Below are 14,481 nucleotides of genomic sequence, written 5' to 3' on the forward strand. Positions count from 1 at the left end.
CCATATATATTTGTTAAAAACTAAAAGCATGGTTATGATGTCCATGAGCCCTCAACCTAAATTGTGAAATTTATGACCCCTGGGTCAGGGTTTCAGGCTCTAGGGTGGGACCAATATGGCCAAATAGTAAAAATGTATTAAATCTTAGAAAATCTTCTTCTCTACTCTCATATATATTTGTTAAATACTAAATGCATGATTATGATGTCCATGAAGCCCTCTACCTAAATTGTGAAATTCATTACCCCTGGGTCAGGGGTTCAGGCTCTAGGGTGGGACCAATATGGCCAAATAGTAAAAATGTATTAAATCTGAGAAAATCTTCTTCTCTACTCCCATATATATTTGTTAAAAACTAAAAGCATGGTTATGATGTCCATGAGCCCTCAACCTAAATTGTGAAATTTATGACCCCTGGGTCAGGGTTTCAGGCTCTAGGGTGGGACCAATATGGCCAAATAGTAAAAATGTATTAAATCTTAGAAAATCTTCTTCTCTACTCTCATATATATTTGTTAAATACTAAATGCATGATTATGATGTCCATGAAGCCCTCTACCTAAATTGTGAAATTCATTACCCCTGGGTCAGGGTTTCAGGCTCTAGGGTGGGACCAATATGGCCAAATAGTAAAAATGTATTAAATCTTAGAAAATCTTCTTCTCTACTCCCATATATATTTGTTAAAAACTAAAAGCATGGTTATGATGTCCATGAGCCCTCAACCTAAATTGTGAAATTTATGACCCCTGGGTCAGGGTTTCAGGCTCTAGGGTGGGACCAATATGGCCAAATAGTAAAAATGTATTAAATCTTAGAAAATCTTCTTCTCTACTCTCATATATATTTGTTAAATACTAAATGCATGATTATGATGTCCATGAAGCCCTCTACCTAAATTGTGAAATTCATTACCCCTGGGTCAGGGTTTCAGGCTCTAGGGTGGGACCAATATGGCCAAATAGTAAAAATGTATTAAATCTTAGAAAATCTTCTTCTCTACTCCCATATATATTTGTTAAAAACTAAAAGCATGGTTATGATGTCCATGAAGCCCTCTACCTTAATTGTGAAATTCATGACCCCTCGGTCAGGGTTTCAGGCTCTAGGGTGGGGCCAATATGGCCAAATAGTAAAAATGTATTAAATCTTAGAAAATCTTCTTCTTTACTCCCATATATATTTGTTAAAAACTAAATGCATGGTTATGATGTCCATGAGGCCCTCTACTAAAATTGTGAAATTCATGTTCAGGCTCTAGGGTGGGGCCAATATGGCCATATAATAAAAATGTATTAAATCTTAAAAAATCTTCTTCTCTACTCCCACATATGTGGGCAAAAAACTGAATACATGGTTATGATATCCACAATCTCCTTTACCTAAATTGTGAAATTCATGGCCCCTGGGTCAGCGGTTCAGGACATGAGGGGGGGGGGGCAATATGGCAATAAAGTGTTAATGCATATAATGTTTAAAAATCTTTTTCTCTATTCTCACACATCTGTATAAAAAAACGACTAATAATTATGTTTGCCAGGAAGTCCTCTACTGAAATTTTAATTTTCATGTCCCCTGGGGTATGGGTTTTGACTCTAGGGCAGGGCCAAAATGGATGTATAGATGTTAATGCATATAACGTTAAAAAATTATTTCTTTACTCCCACACACCTGAAAGGAAAACTGAATTCTTTATTTTGTAGACCAGATCTTTTAGTTTTTCACCAAAATTATAGGTTTCACAGATCTTTTTGAATTGAATGTGGTTGTCATTACAAATTTATAATTTTTCTACTCCAGTATGAAACCTAATTAATTAGATGCATATATGAGACTCCATGACAAGTTTGTGTATGGGATATATGCTACTCAGGTGACCGTTAAGGCCAATTGGCCTCTTGTTTATGTGTAGCAATGAAGACCGATAAACTCACAGTCCACTTAAAGAACTTGAAGTTAACGAACTGAAGCTTTTGAACTGGGCTATTCTAGGGGAAAATCAACAATAATAAAATTTGTCAGTATCAGTATGATAATTAATAATTAAATAAATGAATTATAGTGTAACATGGCTTACAGCTTAATACTTTCCAAGTCAGGTATCAAAATTATGGCCAGTTACCCGTTGCGCTACAAATAATCATGCGAGAAGCACATCTCGCGAATTTTAAAACTTCGCTTAAATTTTCCAGATATATGTTAATGACAAGAAACTATGATAAAAATTCGGCATTCGCGGTTTTTTTTCTCGCGATTTGATGGAAAACGGGTGAATCGCGGAATTAAGTACTCGCGTAAAATAAGGAATTTGCAGTATGTTTTTGGTCCAACTTTTATTTACATCATCCCTTTGACTTAAAGGTTTTCCTCTGACATTTGAAACGGAAACACGCCTGCTAGCCTACATACACACCATATCCGATGAAATATAAATATGAAATCCACTATAAAACCGCAGTGTATGTTATATGAACAAGGGTGTATATCTTTTAAACTTTTCTGTAACATTCAAAATGGAAGAAATGTTTTTATTAAAAAAAAAAAGTGTAACGCAAAAAAACATTTAAAGAGAGATAAACTGAGTGTTTAAATTTTTGAAAGTATATCAATGTTAATTTTTAAAAAATAGTTCCTTAGTACCAAAAGAACTTAAAATTAAGGCTTAGAAAAAAAGAAAGTCAAGGGAAAAATGGGGAAAATACAGTTGTGAAACAGTCTTTCGTTCTTTATTTAAATTGACTGCAAGAAATAATGCAACTTTGTGTCTAGGACAAGAAAAAAAACAAAAAAAAAACTTATCAAACAAATCTGAATCGACTTATTTGCTGATTGTTTTACACGAATTAAGATTTTACCACCTTATATTAAATTGAAAAAGGCTTCATTTTTTTTATAGTAGTTGAAATCATTAAAAGCGATAAACTTATTTCATTCTAACGATCGAGGCTTCTCAATGCAGCACTTCACTCTAGGTGATCTGTCACCATCCAAACTATCTATGTTTGGAGATAAACTCTGAACTTCTGTAGCTTCATTCAAATTAACGGTAAAACTCATAATACAGTTATGCATAAATTTAATAAAATAAAAAACCTTTTATCATATATCTTCCTCATAAACACCCAAATGCGAGTTTTGATTTGAATTACATGCAGATGCATGTATTAATGCGATTCAGGCATGGTCAAAATCATTTACAAAACCACCTGCTACGTGTCTGTCTCGTTCTGTAGTATGTAATATATATAGGGGAAGAAATCTTCCGTGGTGTTCTCAACAACACAGTTCTTTCTTGCAAAACTACGCCATTTTGATGATTTCTTTTCTACAGGACATGTTGAAACCTTCAAAAATACATGTTGCTTTAAAGCACATTTATTTGTAGATTCAAACAAGATGAGTAATACTGGTTTTCTTTTGTCGGCTTAATTACCCCTTAAATATAACTTAAATTGCAACAATATCATTACATTAACCCTATCAAAAATTATTCATTCGTACAATGGCGAACGACGAACACCGTTGATACACACTCGAGCGCCACTACGTATGTCAAATGTTTTTCTCATTTAAACAAAAGATTTTTTCAAAATGAGCTTACACTAGGAAAAGTTAATAGGGTTTAATTTTGCATTATAGTGACAAAAATATTCAAGGCATGATACAATAATTTACCGAACTATCCGCTCCTTTTGTTGTCTGTACTGCGGGGAAAAAACATACGTGGCATACAAAACCACAACTTGCATTCTCATATGCCACAACGCCATTATGAGGATCCCATGTTTTCTACCTGACTTTTTAAAACATGTATAGGCTACAAAGTCTACTGGCTTGAAGTATTAGGATACATACTAGCTATGTTATATTAGTTTTGTTTTCGGCAACAATGCCTTAAGAATATACCTTTGCAACACTATTACTCTGTTGCAAAATACTGTAACACTCATCAAAAATAGATGGAATAAATATATATTTCAATGCGCTTGTGTCTAAAATCATATTCAAATCTATATTCAAATTAATTGCAAAAATAACGTAAATGGTTGCAATTAATAACAATTAAAATAATCTATAACTACTTTGAAACCTACTGAAAAACTATTCTACAGTGACGAACTAAATATAAACAACTAAATACAATACTATACTCTGTCCCTAGTTTTTGCTTTCACCACTTTTTGCTTGATATTTCAATAATAGTAAATACCTTTGTGCTCAAACTACGTTCATCCACTAATATGAAAAATATCCAGATAATCTATTTTGAAACGCCCCCTCTACCGCTTCAGGTTTCAATACACATCCAAAAATTGAAAGTCTACGGAGATTTTGCATTGCTTCAGCCATTAATAAGCCCGTATGATAACGTTAAAAAATTGTATTCCGAGTGTATTCCGAATGGAGAAAAGATGTAAACATTTCCCATTACAAATCCCCGTAAGAAAATTGTTTTCGTTCCTGTGAAATTTTATGAGTGAAAAGGAATAATTGTTCAATGAAGATATCTTGGATATATTCCCTTTCATCGATTTCAATTGTATTTTTTTCATAGGTATGTGTATTTTTATTAAAAAATCATCAAAAATTGATGGAAGCAATAACTTGGGACAGACTATAGTATATAAATGAAACCTTTAATACAAGTATATCATGTAAAGCATGCGAAGCCAACAAAGCGAAGCCAACAAAACAAAGCGTGCAAAACAATATTAAAGGTGCAAAAAGCTGCACGGATACAGATAATTGTTTGCCAAGATCTGCACTACTGTGTGAAATTGACGCTTTTTCAGCGAAATATACATCCCTGTGTGAAGTCGGGCGAGTGTCATTGCGTTCAATATATTCATATCTATTATCTATACTATATATATTTATCTATATTTATATTCTATTATCTATATATCATTATCTATATATTCAATACTCATTTATTTTCGCATAGTATATAAAGGATTTATAGAGCGTTAGCATACTATGCCGAAATAGAGCATGGCCACTGTTTTCAACGAAAATCTTACAAGCGCCGACAGTGGGTTTCGAACTCGCGACGCTAAAATCATCCCAGCTTGAAGCCCAACGCGTCACCGCTATATGATATATTAGCCAATAATGAAACTGACGGTATTTATATATATAAAACGTAGATATATACGACTGACATCAAGCAATTTAAATAATTAATCTTTCCAAAAACACTTCATTATTGACGGTGATTTTAAAGTTAAAGTTTCTGATAAACTTTTGAACAAATTGATTGAACATTTTTCAAAGAAATTCTATATGAGAATCATAAAAACGCTTTTTTTAAATGACACTTAAAGCAGTGGCGTAGCTAGAGCTAGAATGAAGCATAGGCCTGCACCAAAGGCGAGGGGTCGGGGGCCGCTCAAGGCCCCCAGCGGGTCCAGGGCAGCGCCCTAGTAGGGGGTTCAGGGGACGAAGCGAAAAAAATATTGTTTTTTACATTATTTTATTACAATTACAAAAGCAGGCTTTGACTTTTCGGTGAGAAAAGTTTTAATTTGCACGTGTCGCTCTGCGTGGCCACGAGGAGATACTGTATTATATCAACATGAAAATAAGTAACACGTGAAAAAATGTTGCGCAAATAGTACAAATGTACTTTTAGCTTAAATGATTTGATGGGATAGAAAAACAACACGGATTTGTTTTGGCTGTTCCGTCTATATAACCTTCTGACATGTAGTTCTATCATTTTAACAAGAGCTTGGACTTTGGGTAGTTGTGTCAAACAATGTGACCTACGCCTGTCTATTTCATTGCTGACCAATAAGCCATGGCTCTTTGAAATCAACAAGACTTGTATGGCTTTTGAGCTAAGACTACGCAATCGGTGCATATTTCGCTTGGAACCGCGTCATTTTTAACTTGTTTTGACGCAAGAAATAGATGGTAACGTCCTACCGGAAGTCCAAGGTCTTATTAAAATGGTTCTATAGTCCAATCCACACTTTGCAAAAGTTGTTCCCCTTTGCGGGGTCAACCAAAAGGTCAAAGGGGAAAAACACAACTTTTCCCTTTTTTATGCAACCAAATATTTGGGCGCCCTGTGAAGAAATCTCTCGGAATTTAATTTATTCCTTCGCTGTGTGGGTTGCCCCAACTTGGGGCAATCAAAATATCTTTCACACCGTTTTAATGATTTTCGAAATGGCAAGGCATGAATGAACTTTACACTTAGTAAGCGAATCATACTTCCGGCTAATACTCTTACGCATAAGTGAAAAAAAAACGTGATTTGAATCATTATGTATGTTACCCTATAAATGTTTTATTTTCAAGGTAAAATAATTAGAGTAACGTTTATAGTAATCTACATCTAATTATAGATTTAAATAAGGTTGTCATTGTATAGTAAATAAAATAGTGCAAGGCGCAATGCGTGCGCAAATAGTTAAATTTGCCGGATGCCTAATATGGACACAACTGTGATCGGCCGAGGCCGATCACAAAAATGAATAAGCAAGATGTTTTGTAGACACTACGCGGTTCGGTTTTACAGATTCGGACCACCGACGAACTCATACCCCCAGCATCCTCTACATGTGGGGGATAATTCAGTTTTGGCGCAAAATGTCCGTGTACAAGTTCACTTTGAAGTTCAGAGGGATTAAGAGACAAAATTAGAGCTATTAACTTTTATTTGTACAATGGCGAGCGATGGACACAGAGTCCGCTGAGTGATTCGACAGACGAATTTTTACACAGATCTGAGCCCCACTATGTCACGCAGGTCATGTACGTCAAAAGAATTCGGAACATTTTACAAGCTCGTTTCCGATTAATCATAAGAATTTTTTAAGCACGGAAGTGTGCCTACACTAGGACAAGTTTTAAGAATTTGACTAGACTTTGACCCGTGCGTGCAGGGGTTGACATTGCATATCGGACATTTCAAAATAGGTTTATCGACACACCTTATTGCTGATATTTACATAACAAAGCTGTAAGCCTACAATAATGAATGCTATTAATTTCACTACACTTTCCTTAGTTTGTATAATCTAACTGTGTCTCGGGAAAGGCCCTCACCACAGTTAGAATACCTTCCATATTACCGTTATGTAGCAGAAAATTGCAGAATCGCTCCGGAACGATTTTGGAGAAAGTTAATGAAGTTGCCTTGAAAATAACAGTCAAATTCATCACAACAAACCTTTCAGAAACTGCAAATACCTTTCAACTACAAATTTTTATCCATAGAATGGAAGAATTCAACACCTTTTCACCAACGTAAACATATTTTTCTTTGTAAAACTGGGTCCGTAATTTAAATAAGACATTATTCATTTTTACGATAAAACATATTCTTTCTTCACTCTCCTAACAAATATAATGAAACTTTTTTGCATGTAATCAAATATTTTTGTCATCCAGAAGACAAAAGTAAGTACTTAGTTGAACCATTTTAAACAAGAGCCTGGACTTTCTGTGGGATTTTACTATCTAGTTTGCTCATCAAAACAACCTGTCAGATATTGTCATCCTTTCTATTAATTCACTAAAAGATGCTCATTAATATTCATAGACTGAGAAAACCGGAAGTTGTTTGCCAAGATCTGCAATGCTGTGTGAAATTGAATCTGTTTCAGTGAAATATACATCCCTGTGTGAAGTCGGGCGAGTGTCATTGCGTTCAATATATTCATATCTATTAGCCATTATTTTGGCTCCTGTCTGTTTGTCGCTATATATTCAATACTCATCTCCATTCGCATAGTATATAAAGGATTTATAGAGCGTAAGCATACTATGCCGAAATAGAGCACGGCCAATGTTTTCAACGAAAAATCTTACAAGCGCCGACAGTGGGTTTCAAACTCGCGACGCTAAAATCATCCCAGCTTGAAGCCCAAAGCGTCACCCTATGCTATATTAGCCAATAATGAAACTGACGGTATTTATATATATAAAACGAAGATATATACGACTGACATCAAGCAGTTAAAATTATTAATCTTTCCAAAAACACTTCATTATTGACGGTAATTTTAAAGTTAAAGTTTCTGATAAACTTTTGAACAAATTGACTGAACATTTTTCAAAGAAATTCTATATGAGAATCATAAAAACGCTTTTTTTAAATGACACTTAAAGTCTTAATAAAGAACGTACAAGAAATAAATTCATTGAGATCTTTTCTGCTAAACATTTCGAGTTTTCTCGGTAAGGTCAAACGTCTCTCATTTCTTGAATAGAACATAAACCTTTGTTAACTTTTTATTGTACAACAACTTGTTGATTTAATAAACAATCAAATCAATTGATTAATTTGAAGAAAAAAAACCCAAACGCTTGCTTTTCCGGTGACTATTTAAAGAGACTAGTCAACACTCAAACGTCACAGCAACTTATAGCAAAGCACGTCAGTATATTCAACAGTCGGCATAATAATAACAATAGTGTCGTGTTGTGCATGTACTATGCCTACTATGTTTCAGGGTTTGAAACCCTCCGGCTTGTGCACTATGTATCAAACCCTGACTACTTTTTAGGCATAGTACATGCACAACCACCACTATTTTATAGATGGCTGGACAGCTAACCATAAGTAGACCCCGCCTTCATCAAATTGGAGTTTGTCAAGTACTGCTCAAAGTCCAAGCTCTAGTTAAAACGGCTCTATTTAGAGCAATGTGAGCAGCGATTTTTATGCCGATATTTTTTAATGTGAAGTTATTAATTAGTATTTGATAAGTTTATGTTTTATAAACGTCTGTTAATCACATTATGAGGATGAAGCAAAATTACAGTAGCAATTACATTTATTTAATTTATTGTTTAACAGTGCCTATTTTATTCTTTGACTAAGTTTCCTAATTCCTAATATACTTACTAAAATTCGGATTTATCAAAAACTGCTATCATTGAATTTCGTTAGATTTACGGTAGAAATTTAAGCGTACATGAACAATGTAGACTGAATCACCAAGCCAAAAAAACCCCCACAAAAAACCAAAACAAAACAACAATCACAGCAAAACAAAAACAACCTTCCATGTTTTAATTACTTGTTTCAAAACAGCTGATTTTATACTTATACCAAACAAATAAAATTCTTAAACATTGAACGTCTTTTCTTGGTCATTCTTTATTATTATACTTTCATGTTAAATACTGAAATCTGATTGCTTTAGACGCAGTTGGTAATCCGTTCTATTACCCTCAGCGTTAGCAACGCACTTGGCAACGGTTAACACAACGAATTGTTACATGCGCGTATATTAAGCGTGTACGGTTCGCCGTAGGATTCTCTTCATTTTTATATAAAAGCAGTAAAATTTTCTCTTAAATTAGGACATTCAGTATAATAAAATAGATAGTGCCTGTTTGGGAGGGTAACTGTTGAAATTGACACCCCTCGAAAACCATTGTCAACCTCCGCTTCGCGCCGGTTGGCAATAGTTTTCTCGGGTGTCAATTTCAACAGTTACCCTCCCAAAAAGGCACTGTTAATATAATGGCGAACTTTTACACTATTACAGCATACGTATTTAACTGTCACACAATTCTATGGAACGCCAAATTAACATATATTCAAATATTTGTACCTATCTTCAAATAATTGTACCTATCTTCAATTAATTGTACCTATCTTCAAATCATTTGAAGATAGGTACAATTGAATTAAAGATAGGTACAATTGAATTGAAGATAGGTGTAAATAATTATACCTATCTCTAAATAATTATACCTAGGTACAAATGAATTATACCTAGGTACAAATGAATTATACCTAGATACAAATGAATTATACCTAGGTACAAATGAATTATACCTATCTTCAATTCAATTAAAGATAGGTTCAATTGAATTATACCTATCTCTAATTTTTTTGAAGATAGGTAAAATTCATTTAAAGATAGGTACAATTGATTTGAAGATAGGTTCAATTCAGACATATCTTCAAAGGATTTGAAGATAGGTACAATTCAATTATACCTAGGTTCAATTCGTTTTGTGTATTGTTGAAAATAATGAACGCTCCCTTGAAGACATTTCAACATGGAGGGAAACGAGTGTGTGTGTATGTGTGTGTGTGTGCAATATATTTGCAAAAGGCATCATTTACTTATTAAAATATACTATTTTATAGGGAACCTTTTTTTCAAAATGATTACATGTAGAATATTATATAATTTTTGTCGTTATCTGACAGGGTTTAACTTATTTTTTTTTTTTTTTTAGAAGTCAGCGTTTTATTCTTATTTTTATTATTATTATTTTTGGGAAGTTAATTATCTTTTATCTTTTAAGTAAAACAGTTTTTAGTTATTTATTTTATTTTTTTTTATTAATTATTTTTTAAGGATTGACTTCATGTGCATGTTACATGTATGTACACATAATGTCACATAAAAATAGTGCTAGCACGGATATGAAATCATGTCGGTATGTTTAGAAAATAAACTAATAAACAAAGAAGATAACTATATAAATGTGTATTTGTCAGTGTGTCAGAGAATGTAGTTCTATATCATAACGTTATATGTACTGGTGCATACTTTTAAATGAACAAAGTTTGTCAAACGTTGGACGCTCTACGTTACGTTTTTTTTCTTCAAGGGAAATCGATATGTGTAGTTGAGCTTTGCCATGCACTGCACAATCCGTTTAAATCCGGTCAAAGCAATTTGAAGCCGGAAGTAGCTACATGAAAACAAAATTGTTTCAATATGGCGACGACTGGTCAACCACAGCGCCAAAACAAAGGTAAAATTCGGATATCTTAATGATTATCAATTATAATATAAGATTTTGTCTCTATAACTATAAAGGAAATAATGCAAATTTAAAGATTCAATCTTGTTTATTAAGGAAATATAGTTGATTTAACGTAAATTTACTGGCATTGCTTCACTTTCATGTAAAAACTTGAATGCAGGTAAAAACATTACACCCTGTAACTGATTTCAGCATGAAATTTGAATTCTTTATTCGTTTTTATTATTTATGTTGATTTATTTTTCAGGCAGAGTACAAGTTGTGGTATCCTTTTCAGTTAATATTTACATACCGTGCTTCTAGTGAAAAAAAAACCACGGCTGAAAGTGTTGGGGGGGGGGGGGGGGGGCTAGTTATCAAAAAACAAACAAACAAATAAAAAACATGAAGACAGCATGAATTTGAAACTCATTGTTTAAAAATTATTAAACTGACATTTTATACATCATTGTAAGTGATGCAACTGTTATTATGACGATCACAGCATTTAAGGTGGCTCAATACAACGTGAAATATTTTCTCAAATCAGCAAAAAATTACTTGATTATGATAGATATCATAATGGATAAGAAGTATTTAAGTCTAATAGGCCAAAAAGTATGCAATTTTGGATGAAAACTTACATTTTCAAAAATTTAATTCAGTTATGATGAACAAAAGCTCCTGGCAGATTCGAACTCATGATCTGCGATTCAGAAGCCCAATACTTTAACCACTGAGCCACGACGATATACAACCAAATTGAACGATATAAACAGTTTAACAAAACATTTAAATCGCCATCTTGTGACGTTGTTTCTTAAAAAGTATAAGTGTAGTTGTAGTGATGTACCTTAAGTTTAGTATCGACAGCTCGACAGCTCTGTTTTGATTTTTCATGTTTTATTAACCATGGTAACTACCGATAAGAACTGAATATTTCATTCATCATGTGTAGTCAATAAAGTGATGACCTCCAGGCATGCAATAAACGAAAACAAAAAAAATTACTGTTGAGAAGTGCGAACAAGTCGACAATGCATTTAATTTATATAAATATGTTAAGGCCATAAGTTAATCACATGTGGGTTTTTTTTATACAGTGCTATTATTTACGATTTACAATAACAAACTGTTGATAATTCACAAAACTGAGTAACATTGCCAGTCATAATTAAATTTGGAAATTTTCCACTTGTCAAAATCTCTATTTATTTTTTTTTTTAGATTCAATACTGATTCATGTATTGTCATGATTTTATGATGCAAGTTCAAAGGGAATCAGTTTACTTTTTAACAAAAGATATTTCCTTAATTAAATGATAGAGATCCTCTTTGCCATATCAAGTCCTCCTCTACCTTAATGGATGGTACTTTGCATTCTTTTTCTTGTGTGAAATTCTCATCTATGTGTACAAAAGTGAGTACTAGTATGTCTTTTAATTTTACATTCCTTTATTGGTAAAATCCCAAAAAGTTAAGATTTTTAAAAAATTTTGAGAGAAAAAAAATTTCAGTGGAAAATAATGGTATATGTTGTGGAAGTTATGTGATAAATGATAATTAACAATAAATAAAAGAAAATGTGTGTTAATCATGAGCTTTGAATAAATGTGAAATAAAAAATGAATTACAAATTCAGTAAAATAGTATAATTTCCTCGAGTCTGGTGTTACTTCTAAATTTATTGATGAACTTGTAGATGAAACCCTTCCCTATGCTGACAATGTTCTCCCAGCAGAAGTCATACTGGTGTTCATTTTAGCAGGCATAGAAGCTTTACGGTTATTTTTCGGTAAGTACATTAAAGGTAGAAATGCAGAAAAGGTTAGTTTATTTGAATGTATCTTAAACAATGTTAAATGCTTTTGAAAAATGTATGAGAATTCAACGAGTTTTATATTTACATTCAATGTATATTTCCTCTTATGCTTGCATTGTTAATCTGCGATATTCAATTTTCTATGGATACACTTTGCTAATCCATGCACCATGAGCACAAATATAAACGTCTCCACATGTTTTGACACACAAAGTGGTGCAGACAAATTATCATACCGCCGTTAGCATGGTATTCAATTTGTCCGCACCGCTTGGTGTGTCATATGACTGACGACTTCAAAAAATAAGCATTCAATGCTTAAATAAACTGGTCTTTGTTTTTAAGCAGTTCTTATACCCTCTTAATAAATATACCATATTTACGTAGAATAAAAAATTAGAAATGGAAAATCTTGAAAATAAATATTATATAATATAATCTAACATATACGTACATATCATGATTACTGTAAGTCTAATTTAGTAAAACGAAAAGATCTGAATTCGTGAGAGGTAGCAGTGGGTTCAGATATTGAACATCTCATTTCAGTTAGATTTCCTGGTTTAAAAATTATCGTTTTACTTATAACTGTATGCTATCTTTTTTAGCACAAAAGGGGAACCTGACGGAGCGGATAGTGGGGGTAGTGATATCGATATTGCTGAGTATTCCTGCGGTCCTAGGGGCCCTTTATCTCATTTTATGGCAGACCTATGTGTTACGAGTGGATGTCATTCTTGCTGCCATTCAGGCCGCTTTCATAGGACTGGAACTTGTTTTTGGAATTGTCAGCATGATAAATTTTGCAAGGTAAAAACCTTTTATTTGGTATATATACCAAGTGTTATTTTTTCCTTAATATATTATTATGTTGCTGTATTAAAAAGAAATTACTTAAGAGATTAATTGGAGTTTAATCTTACTAATTTTAAGGGATGAACTAACTTTAAAACAAAGATTGAAGGCTGAAAAGTCAAAATATTGCCTGTGAAATCTATTTTGTCTAAAATATAATTAAAATAAATAAATCTAAATTAAAAAAAAATATCTGAAAAATTTCTGCGGATTCATATTTTCTTTCATTATATAAATATCAATGTTTGTTTTCTTTTTTAAAGAAAAGGCTGTATATGATGTATAACTACTTTTATTATTAAGCTATGTATGAATTTATTTTGAATTTTTTTTTTCAGAGCCACGCCATACTAATTGATATCAGTGCTGTCTTAGAAAGTGGGTCTTTCCTCTTCAGGGTTTCTAGCTGAAAGAATGACGAGACATTCAAACAAAATTTATTTGAAGTTCACTTGTACCTGATCTGTTTTTTGTGATAGCCAATTAAAATGACAAATTTTTAAAATTACTGATATACATGTATTTAAGTAAACTGTACTGCCAACAATGCATGACTTAGTGTGGCAAAACCTGTCCTTTTACCTGTATCTTTACTTGTATAGTGGCATGGATTGTGGTTAATTACCTATGGGGTCGCACATGCATGCAATTGTAGTTAAAAAATCCAATTTACCTTCTGGGTAGTTGTGTACATTATACTGTGAAAATATCGTTTAAAATCAGTTGGGCTAACCTTTCCTGGATTTTCAATTTTTCATAAGAGGTTCTTGGTGTCTGATGTAAATTCATAGATCCACTTGTGTATATCATAAACAAAGACTGTTTTGTCTTTACATGGGGGACATTAATACTTGGGTAATGGGTACCACTTAATCCATGAAATTTGAGCCCCCACAAATAGGGAATGATTCCACAGTAGTGTGAATGTGCATGCTTTCATGCAAAAAGTGCCAGTGGTTGTGAATTATTTCCATTAAGATATTCTGAATGAGAAATATTTTGTATAATTTTACAGATTAAAAGAGAGAAAATCAATTTTTTAGTTCTTAATTTATTATTTACCTAAGTATGAATTT

At 32.9% G+C, this 14,481-nt stretch overlaps 1 protein-coding gene across 1 annotated transcript; it reads left to right on the top strand.

Moving 5' to 3' along the window:
- Window positions 1-10,607: 10,607 nt before the first annotated feature.
- On the top strand, window positions 10,608-14,438 carry LOC128184532 (transmembrane protein 216-like). The gene is made up of 6 exons (XM_052854063.1): window positions 10,608-10,737; window positions 10,997-11,013; window positions 12,055-12,148; window positions 12,431-12,523; window positions 13,159-13,360; window positions 13,744-14,438. Exons 1-6 carry the CDS (start codon window positions 10,701-10,703, stop codon window positions 13,757-13,759), a joined length of 459 nt encoding a protein of 152 aa, XP_052710023.1. The 5' UTR covers window positions 10,608-10,700; the 3' UTR covers window positions 13,760-14,438.
- The last annotated feature ends 43 nt before the right edge of the window (window positions 14,439-14,481 follow it).

The sequence above is a fragment of the Crassostrea angulata genome, chromosome 5 (assembly GCF_025612915.1).
Source record: "Crassostrea angulata isolate pt1a10 chromosome 5, ASM2561291v2, whole genome shotgun sequence".
NCBI classification, from domain to species: Eukaryota; Metazoa; Mollusca; class Bivalvia; order Ostreida; family Ostreidae; genus Magallana; species Magallana angulata.

Bases quoted from the DNA above. Each gene is read 5' to 3' on its own strand.
- LOC128184532 (XM_052854063.1), top strand. From the start codon at position 10,701: ATGGCGACGACTGGTCAACCACAGCGCCAAAACAAAG. The intron at 12,149-12,430 runs GTGAGTACTAGT...ATGAACTTGTAG, and splicing joins TCTCATCTATGTGTACAAAA to ATGAAACCCTTCCCTATGCT. The intron at 12,524-13,158 runs GTAAGTACATTA...TATCTTTTTTAG, and splicing joins AGCTTTACGGTTATTTTTCG to CACAAAAGGGGAACCTGACG.